Below are 13,893 nucleotides of genomic sequence, written 5' to 3' on the forward strand. Positions count from 1 at the left end.
CTAGTCACCATGCTTATTAAAATAAATCCCAAATAATTGCGTAGATGCATGGCAAGACATTAGTGGGCGGGTTTAACGATTATATTTTGGCTATGTTAAGAATTTTTGTTTTATCGCTTTCAGAACTACGAAACATACGGCAACTCTATCACTCTCTGCTACTCTGAACAAGAGATACTACATGAAACCGCGGGTTATAAATCAGAGCACACGAGTATTAGACTATAATAAGATTTGTTAAAGAGAGTTAAAAGACTCGCATACTTTCAATGTTTGGGTTTGATTCCCTATGTTTGGTATAACTGTGACAGTAATTGATAAAACTTGTAGTTTTATACACCCAAACTGAAGAAGAAGGCTACTCTTTATTACTTTAAAGACCATTATTTTGTTCATTTTGAAATTTTTCCGTTATTATTGAAAAACTGACCTATACTGTTACAGCCATGCACTGAATCTTTTATACTTACTGCTAAAGCAAAAACTGTATTTTTATAGCTGACGTAAATGATACAGAATAACAGTACATGTTTTAAGAAAGCATAAATAAACAAAGATATATATATATATATATATAAGTTGTATGATCTTAAATTCACTTAGCGCGAAATCGAGTTATTCTACTGCTTGCGCAATTGCTGCAAAGTAAGTTAATAATAATTTATTTATTAAATAATATTCATTATATTATCTCCTAAGATTAGTTTTAGTAGAATTATCTTAAAAGAGTGAATCCATACTTAGTAAGTTCAATTTCGAAAAATGTTTTAAAGTAACTTGAATGTAAATTGTTCAAAATGTTTAGCGGGGACTTGAATTAAATCATGAATAACAAAATTTCAATTGTAAAAAGAAATAAATTAAAAGCAAGTAATTAAATTAAAAGCAAGTAATCATTGCGATTGATCGGAAATTAGTTGACTTTTCAAGGGGAACAAACCAACTCCCGTTCAATGAACAATAATTAAGAAATAAATACGAAGGTGTTTCGTCCTTTACTCAAGCAATAAGGTGATGCCAAACCGGCAATTCAAGCTACGCCAAATATTTCCGTGAATTAAAGCGATCAAGAACCAATGCAGAGCACCAAAGAACTCATTCCTATTAAGCATTTTCGCTAATTCAGTTTTGAGTGAAAAGCAATTTCTGCAATAAAATTGATAAATTACTCGAGTAATCGTCTCCCTTGACACCCTCCTGTTTATGCATTTTAGTTCAAACTACTTGTAAAAATTAAACATTGGAAATTGGCATTAGGAAATAGAACTCAAAGTAATTGAAATAAACATTAGAAAATTACGAAATATAAGAAATATAATGCAATCTTTGCAAAAACAAATCAAAAAATGAAAAATAAAAATTGAAATTTAAAATATATATAATAAGAAAAGGGAATGTACATGAAGATATAAAAGGCCAGAAAAAACATTAATTAACTTACGTTCTTTCTAGTGGAAAGTTGGCAAAGTGTTGTCTTCGCGTCTAACTCAGAAGGGTTGTGTTTCCGAAATTCTTTATCCGCAGCGGGGCTTTGAATTGTATCAGTCGGTGAGGAGACTTGTGTGAAGTAATTTATGGGAGACGGAGTGACTAGGAATGCTTGAGGGACGTATGTTATGGAGTTCTTATTTGAGTGAAACCGTCTGTTAAAATTTTTGAAAATACTAGTGAATGAAATTTAATTAATTTCTGGCTAATTGTCGTGTCGTAACGAGGAAGAAATTAAGAAAAGGAAAAAAGGAATTTTCACTGTCAAAGAGCTATATAGATATACAGATAGATAGATAGATAAATTTAAATTCCTTTGAAGAGATATTTCTTTTAGTAAATAACATTTCACAAATTTTGTTTCACTGAAGCATACAGCTACACGGTGAATTAACGCTAGAAAAGTTGCGTTGCATTAACAAGTTTTGTTTTCTTAGCATTCAATATTACAGTAAATTACGATAAAAATCAGGATAACTTTACCTTTGAACTTGCTTTGGACTATTTTTGTCATCGTCTCTTGAAGATGTAAATGAATTGCTTCCAGCAGATGATGTTTTTTCTAACCTCAATTTTGCATTCCGATTAGAATCTCCAGCACTCTTTGAGCGTGTTTTACCGGAATTTTTCCATACAGAGGCAATTTTACTAGAAACTCCTTTATGAAGGTCAGATCTGGAGCTAGAAATATTCTCTGAGCTACCCGGATAAAATGGAGGATTATTTGCAGAAGGGCTTCTCATTGTGGGGCCTTGGGCAGAGGTAGGCTGGACAGATGGTATCATATCCTTCGGTATTGTTGATTTCTTTCTAGTAAATGTGCGACTATCGAAGCCACCATCTTCAGAAGTTTCTAAAGAATAGTCTTGGTTACGTACCTGAGAGTAATTTGTTGCAATATTGATATTTGCAGGGATTTTTGTAGTTGCAGTAGGAGCTTTAATTTTAGAAACACTATTTTCATTGTTATACACTTGATTGAATTTTTGGGAAACAGGCAATTTTCTTATACTTTCTGAATAACCAGTAAATTCTTCAGCTGTGTCATCTTGTTTTATGTTTGCACAAGAATCTGGATATGAGTATCTATTTTTAAGATTTTGATTACCAGTTTGTGGAAGTCCATTAGAAAGTGATTTATTTTTGGTGGAAAGCTGAGGCAAAGATTTTTTTCTGTTTGTCAACCGAGAAGGAGCATTAGTAGAACTTTGGGGTAAGCTGACCATACCGTTATATGTGGGAGACAATATAAAATCACTTCTAGGGGAGTGTTTGGAAACATGTTGATTTACAGTTCCATCAGGTGACAGGAATTCTTCGTCTGATTCATTGGATACTAAAGACATAGTTTCATCTTCCAACATGTCACCATTTGAAATGCCACCTGTATCTTCATCTGAGATTTCAACTTCTCTCAAAGTGTTCAGAATCATATCAGCATTTTCCTGCAGTGCTCTGAATTCATCTGAAGTCATGAAGCACCCATTCTCTTTCTTGAATTCGAGGTACGGTGACATATCTATTCTTGGTTGTTCTTCAGTTAATGTGAGAGTTAAATTTTCTGTACTTCCATCACCTGGATCGTCTTTCGACAAGGAAGACGGGTTAGGTGCTTGGAGAGTTTCAGAACCAGTTTCCTCATCATCGCATGGAAGTTCATCTTCTAATTCTGTATCAGATCCTATTGTATCACAGCCAATTTCTGTTATATCTGCAACCTCCATGATGTCTTGAACTACAGTTGGCATTTTTATCTTAGATAAAGCGTCAATGCAGTTAGAATCTTTAACATTATTCCCGGTAATATTAGACAATTCTTTAGCATACAGTTGAGCCATAGCTGCTGCATCGTGCATACGTTCTGACATACTATCTTGATTAGATGAGTAAGGGCCTATAACCGGTGGCACCGGATCGCATTCAGAATCACTGCCATCAATACCATTCAAGCTACCCGTACTTGCTGTAAAAGAGATATCATCTAAAATGGAAGGAGGATTAACATTGCCTAATAAATCAGAAGTAGAACTGCTTTTCATACTTAGATTTTCTGGAGATTCATTAGATCCCTTTGAGCTATCATTTGAATTGAGGCGCCCAATTTGTAATTCTCGTAAAAGAGATTTCTTTGATGAGGAAATCTGTTTGCCGTAACTTCTACCTAGAATTTTTTGGCACTCTCGAGAAACTGCAGCCTTCAGATTCTCTTCCGAAACAGAACTATTAGTCATGCTAAGTGAACCTAAATCTCCCATAACGGATGGAGGTCTAGCATTGTCAATGTCGGAAAGACAACTGAGGGTGCTCACTGTCATATCTTCTGTGCTGTCAACTCTCGCACCAAGCAATGCTTCAGCTATTTCTTTAGCTTCGCAGAGTATACTAGAGGTCAGCATAATGTCTTCAGAATCTTTAGCGTCTTTCTTTTCGCAACAATCAATATCTTTTTCAAACAGTTCATTTGTATTTTTTTCTATTATGTCTGAAGACACAGCCTCAGACTCTTTATTGAATTTTTCATTGCATTCTTTTAAAAGACCTACTTTAGCTAAAACAGTGTCTTCTTTTGGTTCTTTTACAATAAGTTGTTGGCTTTCATTGCCAAGAGAAGTAGAATCTTGATTATACAAAGAACTGTTCGTTGAGATAATGGCCATTTTGTTCTTTCCAACGGATTCCCCCATGTCTACTTTCATCTCTGACCTCAATTTGTTATCATGTTCAATGTTGTTAGAAATTTGATTACTGCTTATTCTGTTCTCATCAAATGAAATAGTTTTTTTATTATTCATTAAGAAACTGAGCTGAGAGACTGGTTCTGGTACTGTCTGTGGCTTAACATTAGCTGATTTGGGTTTTTCGTGATAATTCTGATGCTTCTCGAACCTCCTATTGCCTTTCTGGTCAATTGGTATTTTTTTATACGTAATAGAACCAACATTTTCAATAACTGATTCAGTTTTCTCTATTGGAAAGTAGTGTTTCTTACTCGCATCTAAATCCTGAGATTTTTTATCAACAGGTGACTCAGGTATTCTAAATAATCTATTTTTCTCAGCTTTGCGTTCGTCTTCTTTTCCTTTTTCTTCGTTTTCTGAAAAGCTCTCGTATTCCTTATCTTTCACTTCCAGATTTCGAAGCAGCATTCCTCGCTCGCTCTCGTAGCTGCAAGCTTTGGGGTGCCTTTCAATGGTGTCGCGAAGCAACTGGTAAGTGAGTTGTGGGGTTTTCTGTCGAGCACCTTGGCTCTGATCTCCCTGAGGCAAACCAGCTAGAATGCACTTTTCGAGCATTAGCCTCTCATCCGGAGAGTAATCTTCAACGGAATTAATGCTAGCGGGACTTACAGAACGATGTGTTGAGGCCCCCTGCTCTGCGGTGACCGTCAAATCTTTTGCTTCTACGGTACTTGTAGAGACCAGAATTTCATTTTGAACTGCAATCTGGGCTTTAGTGGCAACTATTTCTTTGGTTGAAGGAAAATGTTCAACAGTTCCGTTAGTTGTACCGATGTTGTCATCAAAGACCAGTTTTTCAACTGACAAATCGCTTTCATTTTCCGCAGATAGACTACTCGTTTCTTTAGCCTGAAATATAATTGCAATATTTACAAAGGTACAAAAAATCATTTTTAGTAGAGAGAACAGAGAATCAGAGTTCATTAGAGAGGTAATATAAACAATTAAGATATTGATTAAGGCATATTAATGGAAGCTGGCCATAAGTACATAAACATGGAACACTTCAAAAGTATAATTTAATATGAAGCCAAACAGTATTCAAGATAAGCAATAAATACATTTAATTATTTTTTGATACTTTATTTTCAATTAGTTACACAACACATGGGAATTTAAAGTTAAAAAAAGTATTATTCGTAAGAATATTTATCGGAGGAAGAATTTTCTTCATGTATACACATTTCAGATAGAGTGTTAAGGGTTCCCATACATACAAGTTCAAAAGGATATTTCTTATGCATTTAAAAGAATAAAAAAGAAAGAAAATCTGAAAGGAACATATCTTAACATCGCACCAGAGGATTTGTTAAGGTTTTTATACTCTCTCTGAGCATCTCTCTTCTTTTATCTCTCTTCACCAGTCTGCTCTTGGACTGACTCCTGTTACCCAATTCTTGTCTTTTTAGTTTTATTATTGAGCATCGCTTTTTTCGCATTTACGAGACATAAAATTCAAGAGCAAAATCACAAAATATTTTAAAACAGCATATCTTTAGAATTTCAGATAGAGTGTTAAGGGTTCCCATACTTTTTTTTATTCATTATACTACCATCTTTGAAAACTAGCCGCTCGAGCGGCCATCTGCCTAAAAGAGATATCATAAAAAATGTATATAATGATTTAATTTAAATGAGTCCAATTTTGTCATTTCATAAAGAAATTAATATTTGTAATTAGACATCTCATGATTTAAGTGCATTTTTATTTAAAGCAGTCACATTAAGAAGTAGAAAAATATTTTTAAGAACTGCGTTTATTTCTTTTTCAGTCACTTGGTTTGCCACTTAGTAACAGAAAGATTAAATCTGAAAGTTAAATATATTTGACGAATGACAACATGTTGATGCCTGGAAAACACAAGTATTCTTTTTGAGGCAGTGGCAACATTCGGCTTTCAAATAGCTGAATTTTTGGATTAAAACTGAAAGATTGCATATTGTCAATCTTACATTTGGCCGAATGGCAATAGTCTGGCGTGGAGGAGATAAAACGACGTAGTCAATCACAAGGCTCAATTGAAAGAGCAAACAAAGACATTGAAAACATATTACGCTCTTGGCTTGAAAAACAATACAGCGAAGTAGTCGCAATGAATAAAAGCAGTTTACGAAACATGGAGCACATCACTCTAGAGATGCAGTCCATATGAAGCTTTTAGGTGTAAAGGTAAAGGTAGGTTTAAGAAACTACTTGCCATTCAACACTTTGTAAGAGATGAAAAGTGGAGAATATACCGATGTATTCGGAAATCATTCTAATAACGTCCAATTTCATACAGTAATTTTAACCGAGGATGAATGAAGCTGCAATGAATGACGAAAATAAGGAAGTAAATGGTTCGAGACAAGACTTGGAAGTAATAATTGTTGCAGGTCTAATCAAAAACAGAAATAAAATTGTTGGGCATATGTAAGGGGAACGACATAATTCTGCAATTGAAAAGAACGATGCTGTAAAGAAAAAGACAGAGCTGGATTAAGGCTTTTGGAGGCCACCATAAGCACTTAAAAGATTTTGGTGCCCCGCATATGTTTACGCCTGTTTTTTCTTCATTTCTTCTCTTTAGGTTTAACTCCATCATGAATTCAATGGTAAAACATGCAATAGAAAAATTTTTGGTACCACCTTTTCTGAAAACCTACGGACATTTTTGTGGAACCCCCTTCCCTTAATGCTCTAAGCTTATATTGCTTAATAGTTAATACATCCCTGAAGAAAAGCAAAAAGGTTTGTTAATGTTGCAAAGCAAAACTGTAAAGAAATCAAGGAAGCTTTTTCACTCGAAGAAGTAACAGAAAATATTTAAAACGATCGACGCTTTGCTAATCAGTCACTAAATAAGACGGAAAAAATGTCACGGCTTTCCAAGTTAAAAAATTTTCAACTGCTACTGTATGAGAAACCATTCGGAGAAGATTACCAGACGTAAAGAGGGGTAATGCTGGTAGTCGAAATATTATAGCTTTTATAGTTTCGAATGAAAATAAAAACTTACGTAAACTAGATATAAAACATAGCAGTTTAAACCATCTCTACATAAGGAAGGGTTTTACTGTCAGCAAGGAAGCCTAATCACTGAAGTTGTAGAGACATTGAGTATTTTTGGAAGCAAGCAAGATGAAAAATGTGCAACTCCTTCGCCGAGAATAGAACCGCGGACCTCTGAAATACGCGCCCAGCGGGCAGACCACCACGCCACAAAGGCATGCCAAGGCGGCGAGAGAAATACCTTACAAAGTTTCAGATATGAAAATAAATCTAAAAGAATATGCTCGTTAAGTTTTCTAATTTAGACTGTCAAGAATTTTAATACTGGAATTGTATAATGAACTCAAATCGCTGAAAATGTAAAGAGTGAAAACCTTTTGGTAACTCAAATACCACAGAAGTTCTTTCTTTAAATGATTTGTTAAAAATTTAATAATGCTGTATTAATGTAATAATTTGTAAGGTAATTTATTTGCATTTTTTTTGCCATTTAAGGGGTTTGTGAAATAATGTAATTTGTTTTATAATGAATGTATCTTATGAATAGCAGTAATCATTATTAAGAAAACCTTTTGTTACAGTAACCAAATTTCATTGCGAACAAAGATGCTAATGTATGTACTTTCATGCACTTCACATCACATAACATTAAAATTGCGCTAGAGTTTGGAATTTCAATCTATTATGCTTACTAAACGACACTGACCAAACATCATTGCCAAAAATAAATGCCGGTAAATGCGATTATTATACAGAACTATTCACGTTCACTAAAAGACATGCTTATTATTAATAATAACTAGGTTTTTTTTACTTGCACAAATCTTATTTCATTGTTACTATTATTGTCAAAATATTATTGAGTTGCATTTTACAGTATATTATTGAGATTTGTTATTTACTTCATGACACATATGTGTAAACAGATAATTCACACAGTGGAATACCAACTGATAAATTGTAAAATATTGAAAAAGAAGATGAATGCAGATAATGACATTTTTAAAATGCCATTTATAGAATACCAGAAGTGCTTTTATGTTTAAACTACTGTTAGCATTTTGGAGGAGATTTCTTAAAGCAGCTAGTCAGAGAATTCTGATTAAGGAAATTTGTTAAATTAATTCTAAGCTGATGTTTACGATTCTAGCTTACATGTAACTGAAATTATATACCCATTAAAATTGTTGACCACTAGTTTTAAATTTATTCAATGCGATTTAACATTTACATAGATACATCATTCTTATTAATATTAAACGTCGAACCGGGTTGGTTCAGTACTTTCTTAGAAACCATTGCAATAAAGCAAATGATAGTTTCGACGCATTTTTCGAATCCTCTACGTACTTAAAAAGTAAAAGAAAAATTTGTGTCTTAGGAAAATAATATGTTACATTTGTGTACATGCATAAGAATAAAACAAAGCAAATAAAACTTACTTCCTGACGAATGAACAATGGCTCCCTTTCAGCTGCCCTAACAATATCATTTTGAATAACACGATGCTCCTCCAGATCTTCTTTAAGACGGTCTAAAGTGTGTTCTACTTCATCATCAGCTATACCCCGATGTGCCTCAATTCCTTGGCTTGCAGATGACGTAATCTGAACGTCGTCAGATGAGTCTCTGGCGAAGGAGGAAGATTTTACAAAGGCTTGGGTTTTCTGAGGACTGCATGGAACGGTCTGACATGGCGAATCTGATAATTCGCTAGGAGACTCGATGCCACTAGTCCGATGGCTAGAAAGCAAAAAATATTCACTTCAGTAAAAAGAAAGAAAAGCCTTCCAATTTAAAAATAAGAACAATTTAATTTAAAACGAGAGAAAGCTTCACAAAAGCATATCAGTGTCTCAGAAAAGTGTTGTCATGTTTTTTAACAGTCGAAATTAAGTTCTGTTAATGGATTGTTGCAAATGAAATGCACAATTCAAAGGATGCTTGAAAAAGAAAGGAATAAAAGGAAGAATAATACCTCTTTCATCAAAGTAATCTTCAGCAGCATCAATAGATTGCTGCCAAAATTTCATTTACATTTTTAAAAATCAGTGGCTTTGGAAGTGATGAAATCTTGCACTGCTCAGTAAACCGATGCGATGCTGGCAAAGTACTTCTTGAACACATAATGGGTTGGTGGGAAAAATAGTAATCTGTTCGGAAAATGTCAGGAGAGTTTGCAGAAAAAGCAAAAGTGCTGATTGATTTACAAGTGCAGATTGTTTAAGATGCAATTTATTACGCATTTGCAGCATATCTGTACAAGCTCCTTTATCATTTCACCTCGTCGAAAAAATGAGTAGAGAGGTAATAGCAGCAAAAGACCACTGTGTAGTAAACATTTGGATGGAAAAGAGCATTTGGAAGTCCTTGAAGCCTTTTTCACTTCTAACCACTACAACAAACATATACGACTGTCGTAGAATATGTGGCTTCAAATCTTCTCAGCGAAATTTTGCAAATCAGTGGAGAACGGATTTATCAGTAGTTGTTGCTGTATCAAATGCATTATTGATATTTTCTTATTGCAGTCGCTGTAGTATTTTTGAGTTTGAAGCAGTCTTACTGATTCAATGTTTAGCTTGATGTGGGTTGTATTCAATGTTTAATACTCGCTGAAAGAAACATACACTGCAGTTGCATCACCCATGTATGATACTGTCACATGATAGAAAAAATGTGCCTAAACCCAGCGCTTGCTTTACTCCATTACCTGTAGAAATTTGATATTATTCAACTACCATTTCATTTGCAATAAAGCCAATATTTTCACTATGAGAATTTCGCATCCTGGTTAAAAAGAAATTTTTGGCACTATATTTGCAGGAAATATTTGTTCCAAACCTCAGGCGTAAGCGATTTCATGAAAAGTATCCAACTAAGTATTAAATAATGCAAACTTTCCTTTATTAAACAAATGAAAGAAGTTTTCATGTTAAATTAGGATTGAATAATTTTATAGCAAGTATTAATTTTCTCTACCATTTGGCGATGCTGTTTTGAAAAAAAAACTGATTAAGTATCTCATTTGATGTTGTGTATCTAACTTTTCGGGATTATTTCTTAAACTAATAAGAATCTTGTAGCTATTTAGATTAAATTTGCATTAGCTTTTTAGACTAAAATATGAACACGAAAACTAGATTTCAATCTTCTCTAAAGATAATGATAATGTATTAATTTTTTTAAAAAATTTTATTACGTGCCCCACCATTAGGTACTACGTGGACAGGGAGTGATGCCACGTGGAAGTCATTTTAAGGGACACTGGCTCATATCCCGTTACACATAGGAAAAACCACAAAAACGCCTATGTAGCTAGCTCAATCACCGGAACTCTAACCCGGAACCAACTACCACTATTCAGCGGCTTTTTAAAGGTACGTTTCATGATTATATATTTGGGAAAAGAAATAAATGTTGTATTCCAAATTAAATATTTTAATACTTCTTTTCCCATACATCAATGCTTATTTCACCATGCTCCCTTTGCGACATACTAGAAAACTTAACACTTACTTAGCCATAAGTAGCTTTTAATAAACAGATTCTAGTTATGAATTCGTAGTTAAGATTTTAAGGTTTATTTTAACTAACACGTTATTTCTTATGAGTTTTTCCTGAACTTATGATGTTTCAGCTATTCTCGAGAAAATGAAATTTAAGTGAGTTTAAGTAAGGTGTCAGATCCTAAGTTTATAAAAAAGAAAAGAATTATGGAAATTTAAATCCGGAGGACCGTGATTTTGTTTGCTTCTTGCTGGAGTTCTGATGGCTGATGAGTTAGTTAATTTTTCTCTTGTAGATATACGAGAGGGTGTATTAGTACGGGAGCCGAGTACTTAACTTTTACGATTCTAAATTGTAAACATTTAGCTCTTGTGGTGTTACGAGGCTGCAAGTAACGAATTTAAGTTTTGTTATTCTCTTCAAGATAAAATAACAAAAATATTTTAATAATCACTTTTATATGTTTGTTGTTCTTAGTTTATTTGTGTATGCTACGTTAAGGAGGTACAAAATATCATTCACCTGTCTAGACCTCGCAATGTAGATTAAGTAAAGCTCTCCAGAGCAGATACGTATTATTACAGTGTAAAGTTGTATGATTATTAAAGATCTTTTTAAGAGACACCTGTCTTTCAATACGCATAACTAAACTGTTTCTGCATTTTTTCACAGATTTTTAACGTAACTTCTGGATCCATGCAAAAAACTTTAAAAATCTAGCATAGAAGTAACCAACAGGGCTGGTATGGACCCCTTAGGTTCTATGAAATTTTGAAGGGGTCTGTGATGATCTGGGGGTTTATGGAGAGTGGATGGCCGAATATGCATTGGCAAATGAGCGGCAAAATCAATTTATTATTCATTATAAAAATTTATTAATAAAAATACATTTTTCATTGATATAAAGCTTTATAATACAAATAAGTCTTATTCAAAGTACATGCCCCCATAGCACAAAACATCCTCAGGATGTCCTATTTAAGTCGCAATATCCCGGGACATACTTAGGATGTCCTAAGGAGGTTGATTCTCAGATGTCCTGAGGAGATCGTAATTTAACATCGTGAGGATGTCTTATTTAAGTCGCTATGTCCCGGGATATGACAGGATGTCCTGAAGATGTTGATTCTCAGATGTCCTGAGGAGTTCACCAATTTCACATCCTGAGGACATTCATTCTGCATTGTCCGGCGTACTTTCGTTGTCAAACATTTTGAGGATATTTGTTCTCAAATTTACCAGTTTTAATTTTTTGACATTGCACATCTGAAACTTGCACATTATTTTATTTTTCATATGTATTTTACTAAGTTGTTTCTAAATGCTGTACATTAAAAATATTGATATGATTGATGATTTATTCTTGTTATTTTGTTATTAATTTAACTGCTATTTTTTCTGACGTTTTTAAAAATTTATTTAGTTATGGAAAAGATTTTTTTCAATGGATTAGCATTTTCTAGAATATTTGCAAAATTCTAAATAACATATTTTTTTTATAAAAATGTATAAATTACATGTATAATTACTTACAGATTACAAACCCTACTACAAATATAGGTAAAATTAGATATATATATATTTAATTACGGAAACGATTTTTTTTTTTTTTTAATTTGGGTATAGAGACATTAGGTATTTTTTTGGAAGCAGGAAACATGAAAAATTAGCAACTGCCTTCGCCAGGAATCGAAGGACGGACCTCTGGAATACCGGCCCAGTGTGCAGAACCACTACACCACGAAGACCCGCTAGGTGTGGTGGTGGTGTATTTAATTATGGCAAAGCACACTAGGGCTATCTGCCTAAGGGGAGGGATGTCTTCGTGGAAGACTTTCTAAGGGAAAGTGGCTCGGGGAAAACCACGAAAACACCCATGCAGCCAGCCCGTTCGCGGGATTCGAACCTCGGATCGCACTACCAGGGTTCAGCGACTTTACCGCTCGGCCGCTGGTGGGCCGAAGACACGCTAGGAAAGCGGGAGAAATACCTTATATTACTTCTCTTTTTAAAGGCCGACTTTTTTTTTAAGAGGATCCAATCACTAAATCCTGGGTGTGGATATACCTCATCCAACACCTTTTTAGTTCGGGCGCCACTGTAGAGACATTAGGATTTTTTTGGGAAGCCGTAGAGATGAAAAATTAGCAACCGCCTTCTCCGTGAATCGAATCACGGACCTCTGAAATACCGGCCTAGCGTGCAGAACTATTTTGCAGAACTATATAATGTTTTTCAATCGCGCGATCTGTTATTGATATTGAATTACAGTCGTGCGATAATTTCGCAGTAAAGATACATCTCTGATGACTATCCAAGATTCTAGAAACTTTGGTCTTATATAGAGATGGTCGTCTTATAGAAATAATGCTTAATATCAATATTTATTTATAATCTCAGAACTATTGGTCACTTTCAGAAGTGGTCGTTTGAGAGGCGATATTCTATATATTTATTTACTGATACTCTCAGATTCCAAATTTTGTTTATATTCTCAGAAACATTGGATGGAAGGTGGTCGTCCCATACATGCAAAATTTTACATTTCATTAAAAATGAATTCGGCGTTATTTAACTATTTCCCTATTAATTAATTAATTAGATACAGAAAAAATTAGGAAATAGTACTGTTTATTACGGAATAATGTAGGAAGTTCTACAGAACTATATTCTTTCGCGTCATTTCACATTGTATCCGGCAAACTACTAGTTCCTAGTATTCTTCCGCAAATCCGTAAACATCTGTCTGATTTGGCCTTGTTTGAAACGAAATCCAAAATGGCTGCGCCATGAGGTTAACTTGTATGGATATTTTTTGTTGCATGAAAGGTAAGTTCAATTGCAATACTTGTATGTTTACTTTTTTTGCTTTTCGAATTTATGTCATTTTGACAGTTAAATGTTTCACAGCTTTATGAATTGTTACCATTCTGTCGTGAATTACGTGTATCTCAATGGCTGGCTGTCTTTTCAAATATCTAATTTGCCCTGCTATCCAAATGTTTACGACTGAATTTTTTTTAGTCTAGTTTATGCATTCAGTTTCAAAATAATATGTGTGATCAGATTGCTTATTATTTTATTGCAGCATTAAATTTATGTTAAATAGTTTGAACAATTGTATAAAAATAAGAGTTTGCATTGTTTTGTCCAAAATATGTATGG

The 13,893-nt window shown here is 34.0% G+C and overlaps 1 protein-coding gene across 2 annotated transcripts in view; it reads right to left on the bottom strand.

Annotated features, from left to right (window-relative positions):
• The window catches only part of LOC118191883 (uncharacterized), a 166,033-nt gene that overhangs the window by 10,599 nt on the left and 141,541 nt on the right, over positions 1-13,893 (bottom strand). For both annotated transcript variants that reach the window (XM_085816605.1, XM_035362738.2), the window contains 2 exons: positions 8,661-8,961; positions 1,972-5,075 (listed from right to left, as the gene is read on the bottom strand). In XM_085816605.1, the coding sequence (XP_085672731.1) occupies positions 1,972-5,075; positions 8,661-8,961 (3,405 nt within the window). The remainder of the gene's footprint in view (positions 1-1,971; positions 5,076-8,660; positions 8,962-13,893) is intronic.

The sequence above is a fragment of the Stegodyphus dumicola genome, chromosome 5, assembly GCF_044657685.1.
Source record: "Stegodyphus dumicola isolate Sdum_Otavi_A_Nest chromosome 5, ASM4465768v1".
NCBI lineage: Eukaryota > Metazoa > Arthropoda > Arachnida > Araneae > Eresidae > Stegodyphus > Stegodyphus dumicola.